The sequence below is a fragment of the Nyctibius grandis genome, chromosome 14 (genome assembly GCF_013368605.1).
Source record: "Nyctibius grandis isolate bNycGra1 chromosome 14, bNycGra1.pri, whole genome shotgun sequence".
Taxonomy (NCBI): domain Eukaryota; kingdom Metazoa; phylum Chordata; class Aves; order Nyctibiiformes; family Nyctibiidae; genus Nyctibius; species Nyctibius grandis.
The window spans coordinates 3708469-3725198 of NC_090671.1; the positions used below are offsets into that span (position 1 = coordinate 3708469).

Here is a 16730-nt window from a genome sequence, read left to right on the forward strand (position 1 = left end):
GTGCTGGCGCTGCCGAGGCGCCTCGCTGCCACCTGCAATGCCTTTGCTCTGTCCGCCTGCACCCCGGGGTGCTCCGTACTGGGGACAGCCAGCACACGGGTTAAAAAGGGCGAATAATTTGGCCGTTGGTTGAGATGCAGAGAGGGGTGAGGGTCCCGAGAATGACAGCTCCGCAGATAACAGCACTGCGGGCTCCTATTGATGGCCATCGACAGGCACAAATGCATTGCTTGGCAAATATTTATGTAGGAAGGGCTCCCCTGGGCTGGAGGGCTAAGCTGGAGATCGATGCTCTTCCTCCTGCATCCCTTCCCAGCCTCCCCTCTCCATCACACACGTGCCTATCGCCCAGGGGGGTTGGCATGAGCAGTTCTGGGGCTGCACGTCGCAATCCCCGGCGAAGGCAGAGCAGCAAGCCTGACTCCGGTGGGACCCAGCTCCGTGTTTGTGAGATAGTGTGCACAGCGCTGATTATTCCAGGCTGGGGAAGCTGCGGTTTGGTGGGGGAAGGGCTGAGGGTGGGTATGACTGGAGAGATGTGGAGCGAAGTGGGATGTGCTGGGAGCCATGGGCTGACCTCCAGTGTGGTGCCACAAAGGAGACCAAAAGGAGCCCGGCAGTGTCTGGGTGTGTGCAGTAGCCTGGGCGCAGAGCTGTGCTGCTGGGGGCACGTGTGGTGGATGTGCCCACCCAGAGCCCAGCGCTGGAGGGGGATGCATTGTGCTTGATCCCAGTAATGTGAGTCTCCGTCCGGGTGGAGAAGGCAGCAGGTGGGATGTTTCATGCGCCCCATTTTATACTTGAGATCTCCTTTCCCCCTTTCTGCTCTGCTCAGTCTACGGGGGAAAAATAGTCTTGGCTAGTGGGCCCCGGGAGCCGGCTGGTGCCCGGGACCAGGTCTCAGCCTCCCCGCACCGCGCTGGCCAGATGGAGTCCCACAGGTGGGATTTTATTTCCTTGGGAAGTGCTCACTCCTGCTTTCAGTGAGCTTGCCATGCGGCTTCTGGCAGTGATGCCCAGCGGCCCTGAGGAGGGGAGGGAGCCGTGCCCTGTCCCGGTCGCTGTAGCCCTCATGGGGAGGCCCCTTCGTGCTTCCTCCCCGGCGCCGCTGGAGGCTGGTTTTCCCACGTGGAGCCGGGGTGGGGAGGACACAGAGCACGCACAGCACTGCCGCCCTTCCTTGACTCCTCCTGCCCCTCCAGCCTGCCCAGCAGCCGGGCTGAGACCGCACAGCTCGGTTCACTGGTGGTGCAGACTGGATTCAGTCAGCCAGAAACTGAGCTCGCTTTTTGCTGCCGATACCCATTTCCCCCCCTTTCCCACTCTCCCCACAAGGTGCAGGAGCAGCTCGGACATCCCTGCGCTGTTCGTGGATGTCCCCATGAGTTTTCCTCTCCTATCTCAGTGCAGGTGACTTGTGAGGGTCTTCCTACAGCTTTCAGGCTGCAGTGGTCAGGTCTTCTGGTCCCTTATCTCCAGGTAGGAAGGGACTGAGCTGGGGATGGGAGAGAAAAGATAATTTTGAGTCTTCAAGGCTCAGGAAACAGAGTAAAGACTGAGATCTTTGGTGTCTCCAGCTGCTCTTGGCCACCAAAACCCACCGCTGCTGCTGTCCTCGCGTTGCTTCCCAAGCCAAACCCAGCCAGCAGTGTCTGAGAAGCAGGACGTGGAGGCAGATGCCTTCAAAAGGCTCAGTGTGGTGGATGGGTGGGTCTTATCCCACCACCCAACTCAGCTTACTCCTTGTTTCCTGCCCTAAATTTCTTTGCAGGGTTGAGCATTGCCATCCCCCAGGAGACTCTTTTTTCCTTTTTTTTTTTTTCTTTCTCTGAAAGCCTTCTGTGATCCTTTTGGACCTGGAGAGCTCCAACACCGCAAGCCCCCCATGCTGTCTGGGGTGGCTGGGCTTGCTGTAGTGGTATCGCGCGTTCATATCAAGCCGCGGTGGCAGTGCCGCGCCGTCGGTACAGGGTGACCTGTGGCCTCTGCTGCTCCCGGCCCTTTTCCTGGTTATTCCACAGAAATAAAAGCAACCAGGGAGTGTGCCAAGGACTTTGCACGTACCAGAAGACGAGAAGGTGTTAAAGCAGGACAAAGCACTGAGACTGCCCATCTCATGGGGCTTTTGGGACACATTTCTCCCAGGTTTTATGCAATTGAATTTAAGTATTTTGAAAAGCTCCTCCTTTTTCTTCTTCCATTCCCTCTTTTCTGTGCAGCTTCTGGTTTGCTGTGGGCCCAACAGTGGTGCACAGGTGTTTCCACAGTCAGCACGTGGTGGATCTGCGCGTAGGAGAGGCTGCAGGGTGCTAACAGAGAGGGTGAGAAGTTTGCCTTGAGGCCTGGAGGGTTGTTATCACCCAGGTCCAGTGGGACAACACGGTGACCTGCACTCCCCTGGGTCTGACCGTGAGATTGACTTGAGCAATGAGCTCATCCTGCTCCGTCTCGCTGCCATCACAGCACATTTCTGTGTCCCCAGCTTTGAAAGAGCCACCTTGGTCTTTCAGGCTGATGTCTTGAGTAGCAGCGGCCAAAACCCCTCACCCAGCAGCTCCAGTGTCAGCCCCATCGTTTTTGTTTTAGCAAGACTTTGTAAAGTCTAGACCTGGACTGCAAGAGCCGTGTCCTACCACTGACTTCTCTCTGCTACAATTATGCACCTTATTTCTAGACACCATTTATAGAGATTTGGCTTCCAGTTCCCAGGTCTCACTCTGCTGTTATTTGTTAGGTTAAAGAGAGATCTGGTCTCCTCAGTCTTGTCTCCGGGCAGGTGTTTGTCATGGCAATCAGGCCACTTCTGAGCCATCTTTTCAATAGGTCTAATAGATGCAATAAAATGGAATAGGCTTCCTTCCCATTTCATGTAGTTTTCAGGTCATTCTTTGTGGCTTGTTCTGAGTCTTTGTAATGTTCCAGCAGAAAGTGAGGACCCCAGAAGTGGTCACCGGCTGCCAGAGATGGTTTCAGTGATGCTGTCAGGAGCAAAGCCACAGCCCAGCCCTGACAGCCAGGACTGCAGCTCTACACCCCCGCTTGCTCTGCTGCCTCTGAGCACAGTCTGTAAGAGGTTTAAGTCCTTTTGCTCATTTCTGAGTGTACCTTCTCTTTGTCCTCAGGCAGGAAGGTCTTATATTAGGAAAAAAAAACACTTGGAGTTTTAATTGCACCCCACCATGCATTATTAATCTATGGGACCTGCTGCTGCAAAGTGGCTGGAGAGTCCAAGAGTCTGGCTACAGGGGAGGATTTGATGCTGCTGTGGATAAAGAGACTTATCTACTGTAATGTGGCAAGGAGAAGCCATGGAAAGGTTGGCCAACAGTTGGCCTTGGGGCTTCTAACCCAGCCCATAACGTGGAGCAGGGTCGTGGCAAACGCTACATCAGGGCAGCGCAGGATGCATAAACCCTGCCGCCAGCAGCATCTTTGGAGTCACCATCTCTGGAGGTGTTTAAAAAAAGCCTGGACATGGCACTTAGTGCCCTGGTCTAGTTGACATGGTGGTGTCAGGGCAACGGTTGGACTCGATGATCCCAGAGGTCTCTTCCAACCTGGTTGATTCTGTGATCTTGGCGCTCATTTGGGGGGGAAATCCTCCCTTTGGAAAACAAGGATCACTGACGTCTTTGAACCCAAAACAGTGACGAGGGAATCCCAATGCCCTGCAGCTGAATTTGCCAGCCCTGAGGCAAGGGGCAGCTCTGGATCCGTGCCCTGCGCCGGAGGCAGCAGTCTGGGGTCGCGTCCAGAGCCCCGGCGCAGACCTGCACATCTCCTGCATCCCCAGAACCGCAGCCCACACAAGGTCTGTGGACACCTCCATCCCCCGTTTCTTCCCTCACTCGCCTGGCACGGGGCGCCGGTAGCCGGTGCGGCTCCATCCCGGCGAGCCTTGCTGGGGGGAGGTTTGCGAGCGAGGCAGCGATCCCCTCTCTCCCGGGAGCTCGCGGTCCGTGCAGGGAAGGTACTTGCTCCCAATCCAGCTAAATTACTATTGACTTGTGTTCTCTGCGCTTCACAAACACCGCGCTCGGCCGTCAGCAGCGGGGCTGGCGGGCTCCTGCCGGGGCTAACTTGGGGAACCAGCTGCGCGGGGCCTTTTTTTCCCTGCTCTTTCTCATCGATCAAAGAATTAAATTGACAGATGAGGAATTTTGTGCGAGACGTGGAAAGGGGAAGGAATGACTTGTGGGGTTTTATTTTTATATGAAGGATGGGGTGGAAAGAGGGGACGCGGAGGCTGCGGGGCGGGTGAGTGGAGGATGCGTGAGGAGGGGTCCGGCTGGTGTTGCAGTGGTGAGAGCGTAACCCCGGTCTCAGCAGAGGGCTGGGGGGGGTGAAGCAGCAGAGCCCCGGTGCCACTCGCCCCTGCTTATTTCCAGCTGTTTGCTGGAAGCACGGGCTCTGCAGGGGGAGGCACGCTCCGCTCTGGACCCCATCCTTGTGCCCTCCCCGGCGGGGTGGGAAGAGTCTTCCCCATCCATCACCTTGCCCAGGTTGCTCCTCCCTTGGCCGCAGCCCCCTGAGCTGCTCCTCGTCCCTCTCAGCTGCGTTACAGCCCCGCCGTGCTCCCCCTCACCTCCCACCCTTTTGGGTTCCCTTTTTTCTCTCCTTTCTTTTTCTTCTTTTTATTTTTTTTTTTTTTCCAGAGAGCATCTGTAACTAATGCAAACACATGCCGTAGCCGGCGAGTAAAACCCTGCGGGATTAGCGTGGCATCCGCAACCCTGCCACGTTCTAATCCCGTGGTAATCCCCCTCCCGGCCCACCCCCGCCGGCTTTGGCTATTGTTTAAAGGAGGCAAATGGGATCGTTAGCGGGCAAACCTTAACCAGCTTGGAGCAGCACAACGGAAGTCGAACCAATTCGTTTCCCCACCCTCCTCGGTTTTATTATTTTTTTTTTTTTCCCCCTTTTTATTCGTTGATAGGTGGGTGGGGGGATGTTCCTGGTGCTCCTCGGTAGTGCCGTGGCTGAGCCGGGGTAGCTGGAGCAGGCGGTGGGGGCTGTTTGCCCTGCCAGCCCCCTGCCCACCCCACGGCAGGTCCCCTGGGTGCACCACGCTGCTTAGGGATGCTCCTTAGCACCCAGCACCCCCTTGGCATCCCCAGCCCCCTGCCCACCCCACGGCAGGTCCCCTGGGTGCAGTGCGCTGCTTAGGGATGCTCCTTAGCACCCAGCACCGCCTCGGCATCCCCAGCCCCCTGCCCACCCCACGGCAGGTCCCCTGGGTGCACCGCACTGCTTAGAGATGCTCCTTAGCACCCTGCACCCCGCATCCAGCATCCCCCATTGTCGCCTCCGTGCAGACTCTCTGCAAGGGGCACAGTGGGGTCTGGTGGGGAAGGGGTGACAGGTGGGGGGGACACACGTCCCTGCTGTGGGTTTGGGAGCGGAGACCACGTTTGATGCCATTTCTGAGCCCAAAGCACGAGCCGGGAGGGCAGAGCAAAGGGAAGGGATAACCACCTGAGTGCCTTCGGACGACTGAACCGGGAAAAGGCACTGGAGGGTCCCAGGGTGGCACCTTGCAGCCCCCCTCAGCTCCCCCGAGCTCAGTGGGGTGGGCACCGGGAGGCAAGTGGGGGCTGCCGGCACCCCCATCCCCACAGCCCCCGGCAGGGAGGGAGGGCGGGTTCTGGCGCTCTGTCAAGGAATTAATTGAAAAATAAAATCATTAGATGGGAACTCCAGAAATGCAAAATTGTTGGGAGTTGGGGGGGAGGCGGAGGGGGGGATGTGAGCTTTTGTCAGGTTAATTTCTTCTGTATTGATGTTTTGTGACATTTACTTGTTGTTTATCTCCCGCAGCAGCTGTAATACTAAAAGAAAATGCACAGCTTGTTCCATTTATTTATTTTACACCTTTTCTTTAGTCCTATGGTATGTTTGTTTGTTTGAGAAACCCAGCGAGGCTTTTGATGTCTGAAAGCAGGATTTAAACAGCTGTTCTCCATGTGCTGCGAGCGAGCGAGAGCCGCTGGCTGGGGAGCGGGCGGGGGGAGAGGGGGCTGCGCCGCGGCTCCTGCCGAGAGGGCAAGGAGTGCCCGGCGGAGAGGGACCAGCGCCGATTCGGCCTCAGCACAGGGACCAAACGGCTTTGTCACCCCCGGTGCCGGGCGCTGGTGCGGGTTTGGGGTGCTCGCTCGCATGCGGGCAGCCCCCGGGGGTTTCTTGCCCTCCCGCAGGCTGTAGCGGCGTGGGGAGGGGTGTGCGCACGGTGCTGAGTCCCACGGCGGTTCTGGGAGTGTGACGATGCCAGGGGGGGTCACAGAACGGTGGTGTCAGTGTGGGACAGGAGAAGCAAAGCAGGGACATAGCTGCCCCGGCTGTCGGGGCAGAGCCAGCCTCTTGCCTTTACCCATTGCCAGCCGAGCTGACCCCCAGCTCTGGGGCCCCCAGCATAGGAAGGATGTGGAGCTGTTGGAGTGAGTCCAGAGGAGGCCACGGAGATGCTCAGAGGGCTGGAGCCCCTCTGCTATGGAGACAGGCTGAGAGAGCTGGGGCTGTTCAGCCTGGAGAAGAGAAGGCTCCAGGGAGACCTTTTAGCACCTTCCAGCACCTGAACGGGCTACAGGAAAGCTGGAGAGGGACTTTTGACAAGGGCATGGAGTGAGAGGAGGAGGGGGAACAGTTTTAAACTGAAAGAGGGGAGATTTAGATCAGATATTAGGAAGAAATTCTTTGCTGTGAGGGTGGTGAGACACTGGCCCAGGTTGCCCAGAGAAGCTGTGGCTGCCCCCTCCCTGGCAGTGTTCAAGGCCAGGTTGGATGGGGCTTGGAGCAACCTGGTCTAGTGGAAGGTGTCCCTGCCTGTGGCAGGGGGTTGGAACTAGATGGTCTTTAAGGTCCCTTCCAACCCAAACCAGTCTGTGGGTCTATGTAAGCTGGCCTGCTGGGCCAGGCAGCGATCCTGTGTCTCAGCAAGGGTGTTGGTGGGTCTGTGTCCTGCCAAGAGCCTTGCTGAACCAAGGCTGGTGTCTAGGTTGGTCTTGCGACCACTCTTGGGCAGGAGATGGGTGAGTTGGGGTCAGTGGGAAGGGTTGGCATCACTGAGGAGCCAAAGCATGCGTGGTGGTGTGGAGGCACAGCTCCAGCCACGGTGCCCTGCCAGGGCCTGGCTGGTGAGGAGGAGTAAATGGTAGTTGAGGGACTTTACCCAGGAGGGGGGCTGGAGGTGGCAGGAGATGAGCTGACAGTGGTTGTGCATGGGCACAGGTTGTAATCTTTACTTTTCTTCTCCCGCATCTCCTTCGCTGCCGTCGGGCCTGGGCAGACTCCCCGAAGAAGAGAAAACGCTCAGAGGTTTTGAATGAAATCCTGGAGCATCTGGAAGAGGAGGAGAGCAACAAGGACGAGGCCATCTAGCAGCTGCTGGGCATCGGTGAGGTGGGTACCAGGGCAGTGGGGCCGTGGCGGGGCAGAATGGTTTGGGCTGCTGCAGGGTCGGCGGTGCCAGGAGGAAAAGGTGGTGGTGCCAGGAGGTACCACAAAACAGTCTGGGAAACGCCTCTTCCGTGCCAGCACTTGTGGCCTCCACGGCATCGCTCCCTCCCGGGCCACCGTGCAGCCCAAGGTCCGGTTTGTGCCATCTCGAGCACCGGCTGGCATGGCTCCTCCTGGGCGTGTGTCTTCTTGGAGCAGCACCTCTCAAGGCTGGAGAGCGCGGGATGGCAGAGGTTGGTGGGAGGGAGCCAGGATTAACTGGCTCCCTGTGCTGTAACACCGTGCAGTTCAGCCAACCCCCCACCTCCTTGTGAGACCGCCTGGCAAATGTGGCTTCAGGAGAGGTGAGACAGGCTCATGGGTCTCCTTTGTGTGTGTTTGTGGCCATGGTGAAGACCCTGGGTGTACAGGGAAACCTGTACACCAGCCACAGCATCCAGAGGAGGGCAAGAAAAACACCAGGGAGGCTCGTAGGTCCCTTTGAACCGCGCTCTGTCGCCCTTTTCCATCCACGGAGGCACTCACCACCCACCTCCACGGTGATGAAACCCCATCCTGTGCTGAGCAACTCATGCAGGGCCAAGAGTTTCCTCCCGCGGGGAGGTGATTTGGGGCACTGGGTTGACAAATTCCTCGTGCTGGGTAGGAAGTCCCTGCGGTGCTGTCTCCAGCAAGGCTGTGTTTGCTCAACACCACCGAGGGAATGGTTTTGACACGTTCTGGCTCCCATTTTTACAACCACAGAAATGACACCAGTTTCTAAATCTCATCCAAGTGGCCCTGGTTTGCAGGGTGCTGCTAGGGCTGTGCGATGCTGGGGGTGTTTAGCCTGGAGAAGAGGAGGCTCAGAGGTGACCTTAGTGCAGTCTACAACTACCTGAAGGGAGGTTGTAGTGAAGTGGGAGTCGGCCTCTTCTCCCAGGCAACCAGCGATAGGACAAGAGGGCACAGCCTCAAGCTTCGCCAGGGGAGGATCAGGTTGGACGTTAGGAAGCATTTCTTCTTAGCAAGGGTCATTAGCCATTGGAAGGGGCTGCCCAGGGAGGTGGTGGAGTCACCATCTCTGGAGGTGTTTAAGAAAAGCCTGGACATGGCACTTAGTGCCCTGGTCTAGTTGCCATGGTGGTGTCAGGGCAACGGTTGGACTCGATGATCCCTGAGGGCTCTTCCAACCTGATTGATTCTGGGATTCTGTGATTCTGTGATGCGTGCGTCTGAAGCGGTGCTGAGCCCAGGGGGGAGCCGGGGCTGGCCTCCGTGTCCCGGCACCGCGCTCGCCGGCGTGTGTCTGTGTTACCACCAGCGAGGCTGTTTTCCTCTCGGCAATCTCTGCCTGGCGCTGCGAGGCGGTGCCCAATACACCGAGCAGTGGGATGCTCATAACCTTACTTATTACCAGACTTTTGTTCAACCCACAACACCGCCGGCCGCCTGAGTAGCGAGCGCGTCTGGGCCCGCAGCCGACCAATAACCTGCTAATACATCTGCCTTCCCAGGCTGCTGCAGAGCCGGGCACGAGCACAGTGCTGGGGCCCTGCTGATGGAAGGGAAGGTGCTTACGTGACCGCAGGAATAATCCGGGTTGGGTTAAATAACTGCGTGCTCCATGCAGGGCGAAGTGCTGGGGCCTCGGGGTAGCGTTTGTTCCCTCGGAGCAGCTCTGATTTAAGGATGGCTCCAGGTGCACGTGCTGGGAACGTCTTCTCCAGCAGCCAGCCCGAGGATGGAGCTGGGGAGGGATGGAGTGGCACAGGAGGAGCCCAGGCAAGCCTGGTGCTTTCAGCCATGTCCTGTCCCAGCTCCTCTGCAAACCCCCTTCCAGCAGCCAGTCCCCCCGTGGGGGCCTGGGGCTCAGCACCGCTGAGCTTGAGGCTCCCCAGCTCTTTGTGCAGACCCCCAGGAGGAGGCTGCAGCTCAGTGCCCAGAGCTGTAATGCCCCACGCCGGTCCCCCAAACCATGCCGCAGCTTGGGAGCCCTTCTGCTGACTCCAGGTGGCTTCCCGGCCCCCAGCAGCGGGCTCTCCTGCTGTGGGGCTCAGGGCACAGACCCCCAAAGTTCAGGGGTGCCCCCTTGGTACTTCAGCAGGGCTGCGGTGTAAAGCACTCATCCCTTACGCGCTCGGTGGATGGGTGGGTAAACTGAGGCAGGGGTGTCAGAGCAGCACTGTCAAAGGAGGTCAGCTGAAATGGTGCCAAGCTCACCAGGGAGGGGGGAAATCTCTTTATTTTGCCTTTTTTTTTGCTCAGCGGCGTTCCCATCCCCGCTCCCTCCACTGCTCCCCGCTGCCTTTGCCGGCTGCACCGGCGTGGGGGTGGGAACCTGCTGATGGTCCCGGGGGCAGCTCTGCACGGAGGGGTCATCGCAGGGAAAGGGGGCTTTAGCATCCCGGGGGCGAGGGACCAGCCGGCAGCGCTCGATGCAGCCGCGGACGGAGGAGCTGGGCAGGGTCCCTTCCAGGCACATCACCAGAGCGAAGCGTTGCAGGTTGGGGTTGGATTTTCCTGGGGTTTTTTTTTTCTTTTTTTCCTGGGTTGGTTTTTTCTTCCCCCCCCCTCCCTCTTCATTGTCTTTTGTGGTGGGGCAGGTTTCTTGCTGAGCGTCTCTGAGGTCTGCAGCAGCGACGAAAAGGATTAGCGCAAGCAGAGCATGTAGGCTTTAGAGAACAGAGCCGAGTTTGGTTTCAACATCTAATTCAATTTGTTCTGCCGAGATTGAAATATGAAATGGTTGCCAGTCAAACGTTCAAAGGGGGGAGGAGGGAGGAAAGAAGAGAGGGAGCCTTCTCAAATTTAAATTTTAATGAAAATTAATTTAACCCTTTGATATATTTTAAAACATGTTATTTCCCGGTCTGGAAACAGGCTAGAAAACATTCATGAGGGTTTTTTTTTTTCTTTCCCTGCACCTTCAAACATAATGAAGATTTTCTTTTTCCCTTAATGATACTTATCTTGTTGAGCAGTTTGACATTGGTTAATTTTTCAGGCAATTTGGTATCAAGGAAATCTGTTTGATGTGTGCGGGGGGGGCTGTGTATGTGTATACAGATATATATATGTGCCCGTACATTAATTATGGAAGTACTGATCGTTAATTCCTGCTCCATGAGCAAAGCCTCGACTTCTTTGTTACCTATTGACAATCCCCCATATTGCACCCCTAAAATTAACGTGAATTTTCTGAAAACGACCGTATACCTGCTAATTACCCTCAATTAAAATGAATGCCTAAGTAGGTCTGCAGGAAATTCATCACTCCCCACTGCCTTTTTTTTTTTCCCCCCAATCCAAAACGATCCTAATGATAAAATAATGCAAACTCCAAGTTAAACCCGAGCAGGAGCCTCCCACCGGTCCCTAACCCCGGCGGTGCTTCTGCGGCTGAGCACCGCGGCAGGATGCTGAGTTTGTTCGGGAGCCGTAAGAGTTTCTTTTAGCAGTAACAGTTCTTCAGAAAGGTTGTATCTATAACGAGCGATCGCATGCTAATTGGTGTAATTAGGCTATGAGAGGCTGTCGCCCTGGTCCCCTCGTTTTGCCGGCGCAGGGCCGGTGGCACCGGGTGCTCCCTGGGGAGAACTGGGCGCGTTTAAGGTGCGATGCTTGTCTGCTCTGGGTGTCCTTTTTGGGGTGGGGGTGTTGTGTCCAGGCTGGGAGGGGGAGCAGCCCCCTCCAAGCCTCAGCCCCCATCACTGCAGGCGAGAGCTGGAGATAACGACTGTCCTGGGGGCTGCACGAGTTATCTGGGACTCGGGCGGGTGAGCTCTGGGGGTTCTTGCTGGGCTCATGCAAGGCACGTGCTCTCCCCATCGGAGAACTGAAACGGGTGGTTTACACTCAGTCCCATCTCCTGCAATCCCCGGGGTACGGTGCGGGGTCCCCGTGGGCTCTGCCCTGGCGGGTGGGCTTCTGCCGGGTTGTGAGACGGGAGCTGTGGTGGCTGCGGCTGTTCCCCGGGCACCCGCCCTATCCCTGTCCCCGGGGCGGCTCTGCAATTGGATTAGGATATTATTCAAATGCAGCCTTTTTACTGAATTAGAGAGTTAATGGGTTTTGATGTAAAACTAGCTGTACTTTATTGCTGCCTGTTGCCAGAGGCCTGTGTGGGCTGTTATCTACTTAAGGGGACGGCAAGCGGGCCGAGGTGGAGAGAACACTCGCGGGGCCCTGGCTGTGCCGGGCCCGTCCCTTGGCTGCTGGGGCTGGCTGGCCCCCGCTGCCCCCCGGGCCGGGCCGTGCTCTGGGACCCTCTCGGGTCGCTCAGGGTGACTCCATCACCTTCAGAAAGCTCCTGACCACGAGCCGTGCTGGTTTCTCGCGGTCCCACGGGAGGAGGCAGGGGACTCGGCGCAGGCCAGGCACATCCCGCTCTGCGAGCTGGTGTTTCCCCGAGCTACAGCCTTGAATTGCTGCTGATCACAACGTCCCTCTGCCCACCCGCAGGTGGTTTCTTTTCGTCACCGTTGCGCTGGCCCTGCCTACACCGCTGGATCACGAATTTCGGCTCTTCTCGTCTCCTCAGTCCCGTCTTGCCTTTGCAGAGCCTCCCTCCCCGGCGTGCCCCGCAGCGTGGGGCTCTGTGGAGGGCCGAAGGGCGGAGCCAGCCCGTCTTTTCGCAGCGAGCACCGTGGGTGCCGTTCGCCAGCCCTTTGCCAGGGCTACGGGAAGAGCTTGTGTCCCCCCGCGTCATGTCTGCTGCTCTCCAGCCCAGCTGCCGGCTCCAGGCAGGAGCTCGGGGATCTCCAGCCGTTCTTTCTGCCTGTCAGCGTTGGCAGCCATCCGCTCCTCCCCGGCAGCCCTGCCAGCCCTGCTTGGCTGCCCGCAGAGGCAGTAAGCGTGGCTGGAGGTGCTCCAAGTTGTCTTCCTGAGCAAGATGTGTCAGGAAACACGCAGGAGGGGTTTGGGCTTTTAAACAAACAGGGCTGCGGTCGCTGCTCCCTTGAGCTGGAAGCAGCAGCACGAAGGCAGGCATGGGGCTGGCGGAGCGATGCTCCCCCCCAGAGACCTTCCCTCGCTGCCTCGGTTTCCCCGTTTGCAAAGCCCAGTGCAGACCTGCGGGTGGGAGCAGCCTTGGGTCTTGTCCGTTCCCGCATCCCTGCGGGGTGTGCAGGTGTGCTCCAAGCTCCTGTTGTAACGGGCAAGCGGGGCTTGCTTTTCTTCAGCTCCTAATTCTCTTCCTTCCTCCTTCCACCAGCCCTTTGCAATTGCAAACCCCATTTGCTTCTCCCTTGCCAGAGGATTAGCCAAGGGATGCCGCTGCTGCTGCCCCATCGTTTCCCCCGGCTCGCATGGAAACCTCCTTTACTTCCCTGCAGCCAGCGATAAAATATTCTGGCTGTGTCGAAGGGATGAGATGAGTCGCCGCTGGGGAACCGATTGCCACGGATCAGCCGGGCTCAGCCCCAGCCAAGGTGACTCCTGGTAGCTGGACCCCATCGTGGAAGGGGACAGCAGCAAGCTGGCATCACCCGAGGCTGTGGGCACCCGTGGGGATGGTTGGCTGGGATGCTGGCTGGAGATCTGCTCAGGTTTGGGGAGCATGAGCTTCTCCTAAGTATTATGGCGTGTCTGGACCTTACTCCAGGTCACATCATGACCAGTGTTCAGTACCACCACCTTCCTTCCAGCTTCCACCACCACCTTCCACCACCAGTTTCCACCTTCCACCACCACCCTCCAGCTTCTACCACCACCTTCCACCACCAATTTCCCCCTTCCACCACCACCCTCCAGCTTCCACCACCACCCTCCACCACCAGTTTCCACCTTCCACCACCACCCTCCAGCTTCCACCACCACCTTCCTCGCCAGGAAATAGAACAGGAGAGCGAGGAGGCAGCCGGCAGCTTTCCTTTCTCCAGCGCGCGGCTGTGTGTGACTGAGACACGCTGCCTCCTGTTTTCCCTAAATATATGCATTGGAGAGAGGGAGAGAAATCGCATGGCAGGGCTTGAGATCTCAGACTTAGCCATTCATGAATAATAATCAGGCTCAGTAATTCACAGTAAATAGGTATCCAAATTGGCTAATAAGGGAGGCTTTCACCCCAAACTGGAGCTAGGAAGAGAGAATATGAGCAGCCGTTGGCTGAGGCGGGTGTGTGTAATACGGAAAGCGATGCCAGCGTGAGAGCGGGGAGATGGGAGAGCAGGGACAGGGGAGGACCCCGGGGAAGGGACGGTGGTGGCCAGGCTGGGACCCGCAGGAGCAGGGGTCCCTGTGCTCCACAGCCCGTCGTTAGTGCCACGTTTTTAGGCTCTGCTCTCTCTTCCAGCCCCGGGCCCATGCTGGGCTGGTGGGTGACCAGCCCGCGGTCCTGCCCTGCAGCCCACGTGGACCGGAGGGTGCGGAGCCGGTGTCACCACGTCCCCACGTGTGACGTCCCCAGCTCAGGGCTTAGCAAAGCTGCCGGGACAGCGATTGCATGCGGTGCTGCCTGTCGGAGGGAGTAAGAGTAGGAAAGTAAGAGGGAGGTGATCTTGGGGGGAAAAAAGGTTTTCTTTGTGTTCACTCCACTAAAATTCAGATTTTGCTTTGTCTGCTGGTTAATTTTCTCCTGTGAGAGCGAGGGAGGCAGTGGCAGGAGCTGCCTTCAGGCACAGGGAGGTGGGCTGTCGGTCTCCATCCGATATGAAGCTATCGCTCTTCTTCAACCCCACTGGCACCCCCTGCTCGTGGGAAGCAGCTCCCAGGTCAGCCAGAGCAGCAGTGCTGGGAGCTCACAGAGTCCTGCCCTGCTGCAGAGCAGCTGCTGCTTCCCCACGAATGTTCCTCTAGCAGCATCTTGAGATGATGTTTGATAAAGTTAAGATAAAGAAAAAAAAGGAAAAGCACCTCTGCAGATCTCGGTGTGTGATTTGAGCTATTTAAATATGCAGAGCAGAATCTGGAAGCGCAGGCGATGAGTAGCTGAAGGAAGGATGCCCCTCCGAGGGCCGGCTGGGGCCAGGCGGTGCTTTGCAGCTGCTAAATGACTTTTTAAATTGAGGAGAAACCTACAGCCGCTTTTACAGTCCCCTTAGCTCCCTTATATAGGGCAGCGCAAGGGCTGGAGAGCACCACGCTGCCACTTGGCTTGAGCTCCCAGCTATTACAGTCCCGCTGTCCTGCAGCAAGGAATTGCCATGGATTCCAAATAAACCACAACAGCTCTGGCCAAAGGCGATTTCGCTCCTGCCCCTCCGCTCCCCCTCGCCACCTCTCCCCTCCCCGTGCCGCTGCATTGAGGACACTCACAAAATTTAGTGTGCTCTGTGGCGTGGAGCGAGAAAACCTTTTCTTTTTACCCTGTAGCTTATTTAAGCACGTTGGAAGGTGGTTTTGGGGTGTCTTTCCCTGGGGTATGACGGATGCTCTTGATGCCCCAGCACCTGCAGCACCGCAGAGCTGGTGGCCACAGCCCCCCCCGCCCCGTCCCTCCATCCCCTCCGTACAGCTTAAACCAGCCCTCCCTGCCCAAAGCCGGAGGGGGGATTTAGCAGGTGTAATGAGGACAGCTTATAAGCCACGAGAGATGGAGAGGAAACCGTGCTCCTGCCTCTGGTGACCTAAAATCTCTCTGGAGTTAAGTGTAGTCGGTGTTAGCAACCGTCCCGCTGATGCTGACGGGGCTGGAGAAGTGCTTGGGTGCTGCCCTCTGACCCGTCCAAAGATTTTCTACTTCATCAGCTTAAAAACCAGACCCCAAAATGCAAAATAAAGCTTCTCTCCAAATGCCATGAGAGATCTCTGGGCCGTACACTATGTCTCCGGGCAGCCGTCCCCGTGGGGCCGTCCCCTGCCTTTGCGGGGACCACCCTGCCCCGAGAAACCCGGCAGCAAAGCCCAGGCGTAACCTCAGGTGTCTGAATTAACCCGGGTTATTTCAGCAGAGCCGAGCCAGGCGGAGATGTGCTGCTGGTGGCTCCAAAGGCTCCGTAACACCTGATGGGGAGGCAGAAACAGGCAGGAGCTGGTTTAATTATTTCATTTTCATTGGGGCTGAAAAATGAAAACTGGGAAGTTGTGGGTTTGTTTTTTTTTTAATTTAAAAAAAAAAAGCCCAACCCACCTCCCCGTGTTCCAGCTGCGGTGCCCAGAGCCCCTGCGTGGGGCTGCGGGGGGCGAGGGGGGCGGCGGGGGGCCGCGGCAGGCAGGAGGGCTCGGACTTCGTTAGGATTCAGCCGTTAGATCTCTCCTTTCTCTCTGATGGCTGAGTGTGATTGACACTTACAAATTACCCAGCCAAAAGTGTCGAGTCTTTGACCCCTGAGTAACATCTTTGGCAAGCCTGAGATTTGCCAGCATTTTGTCATCTAATTACTACAAATCCCTTGAAAATTCACTGGCTGGTGAATTTTTAATGCGGGACGATTTCAATGTGCTGCATCGCCCAGATGGGCACGCGCGCGTGCTCCTTCCCTCTCCCCCCGCCGCCTCTTCTCCTGCCCTTTCTTCTCCCCTTTCTTTTCTCCCCTTCCTCCCCCCATCCCGTTCCTTACCTCCCTCCTGCCTGGGTGTATCCGTATCCTCGGGAAGCTCCCCGGCATCCATCCCCTCCCCAGGCTCTCCGTCCCGCTGGGGCAGCTGGCCGTGCCCGGGATGGAGCCGGGCGCCTCGTGTCCCCCCTCCCATGCTCCAGTCCCCCTCGCTGTCTTGCCAGCGGGGTCAGGGAGCTGCTGTGCGACATTAATATTTTTTTTCCATCTTCTCAGGTCTCTCGCTGATGGCTGGAGAGGGAGAAGCCGCCGGCAGGGACTCGGCAGCCAGCACACTTGTTGCCAGCGAGGCCGTCCGTCCTGTGAACCCGAGGGCTGATCTACGCCGTGCGTCCAGGTCTCGCTGTTCCCAGCCTTTTAAACAGACCTTGAGCCCTTGTCTGCCAGCGGCTCCTGCCCGAGGCTCGCTTCTTAAATCCAGGCAGGGATGTGATTTCCCTCGGCTCAGAAATCACCCAACCTGGTGGCACAGAACCTTGGGGAGATGGGGCACGTCCCCTGCTGACCCCAAAACCTGCTCGTAATGTCTGAATTCAACGGTGATTTCTGTACATTAAAAACCACAGGTATATTTTAAGTGTTTTCCAGACTGAGTCACATCTCAGGCTGGTTTGGATTTGTTTCATACATATTCCCCACAGCTAGATCAGTTATTTTGGTCTGATAGGGAGACAACGGTGTTTTCGGAGGGAGGCCTGGGGTTTGCTGCATTGGGCTTTGTGCCTGTGTCATTTCTGTCCCCGCTCTCAGGCAGTCGCCTCCCGTCTCTCCCTTCCCGGCTTTCAAAGGGAAAGAGGCTTT

At 57.4% G+C, this 16730-nt stretch overlaps 1 protein-coding gene across 1 annotated transcript in view; it reads left to right on the plus strand.

The window, feature by feature from the left end:
* The window catches only part of RBM19 (RNA binding motif protein 19), a 71224-nt gene extending 54718 nt beyond the window's left edge, over positions 1 to 16506 (plus strand). The window contains exons 24-25 of the mRNA XM_068412455.1: positions 7283 to 7395; positions 16146 to 16506. Of these exons, the coding sequence (XP_068268556.1) occupies positions 7283 to 7374 (92 nt within the window). The 3' untranslated portion in view covers positions 7375 to 7395; positions 16146 to 16506. The remainder of the gene's footprint in view (positions 1 to 7282; positions 7396 to 16145) is intronic.
* Positions 16507 to 16730: the final 224 nt, after the last annotated feature.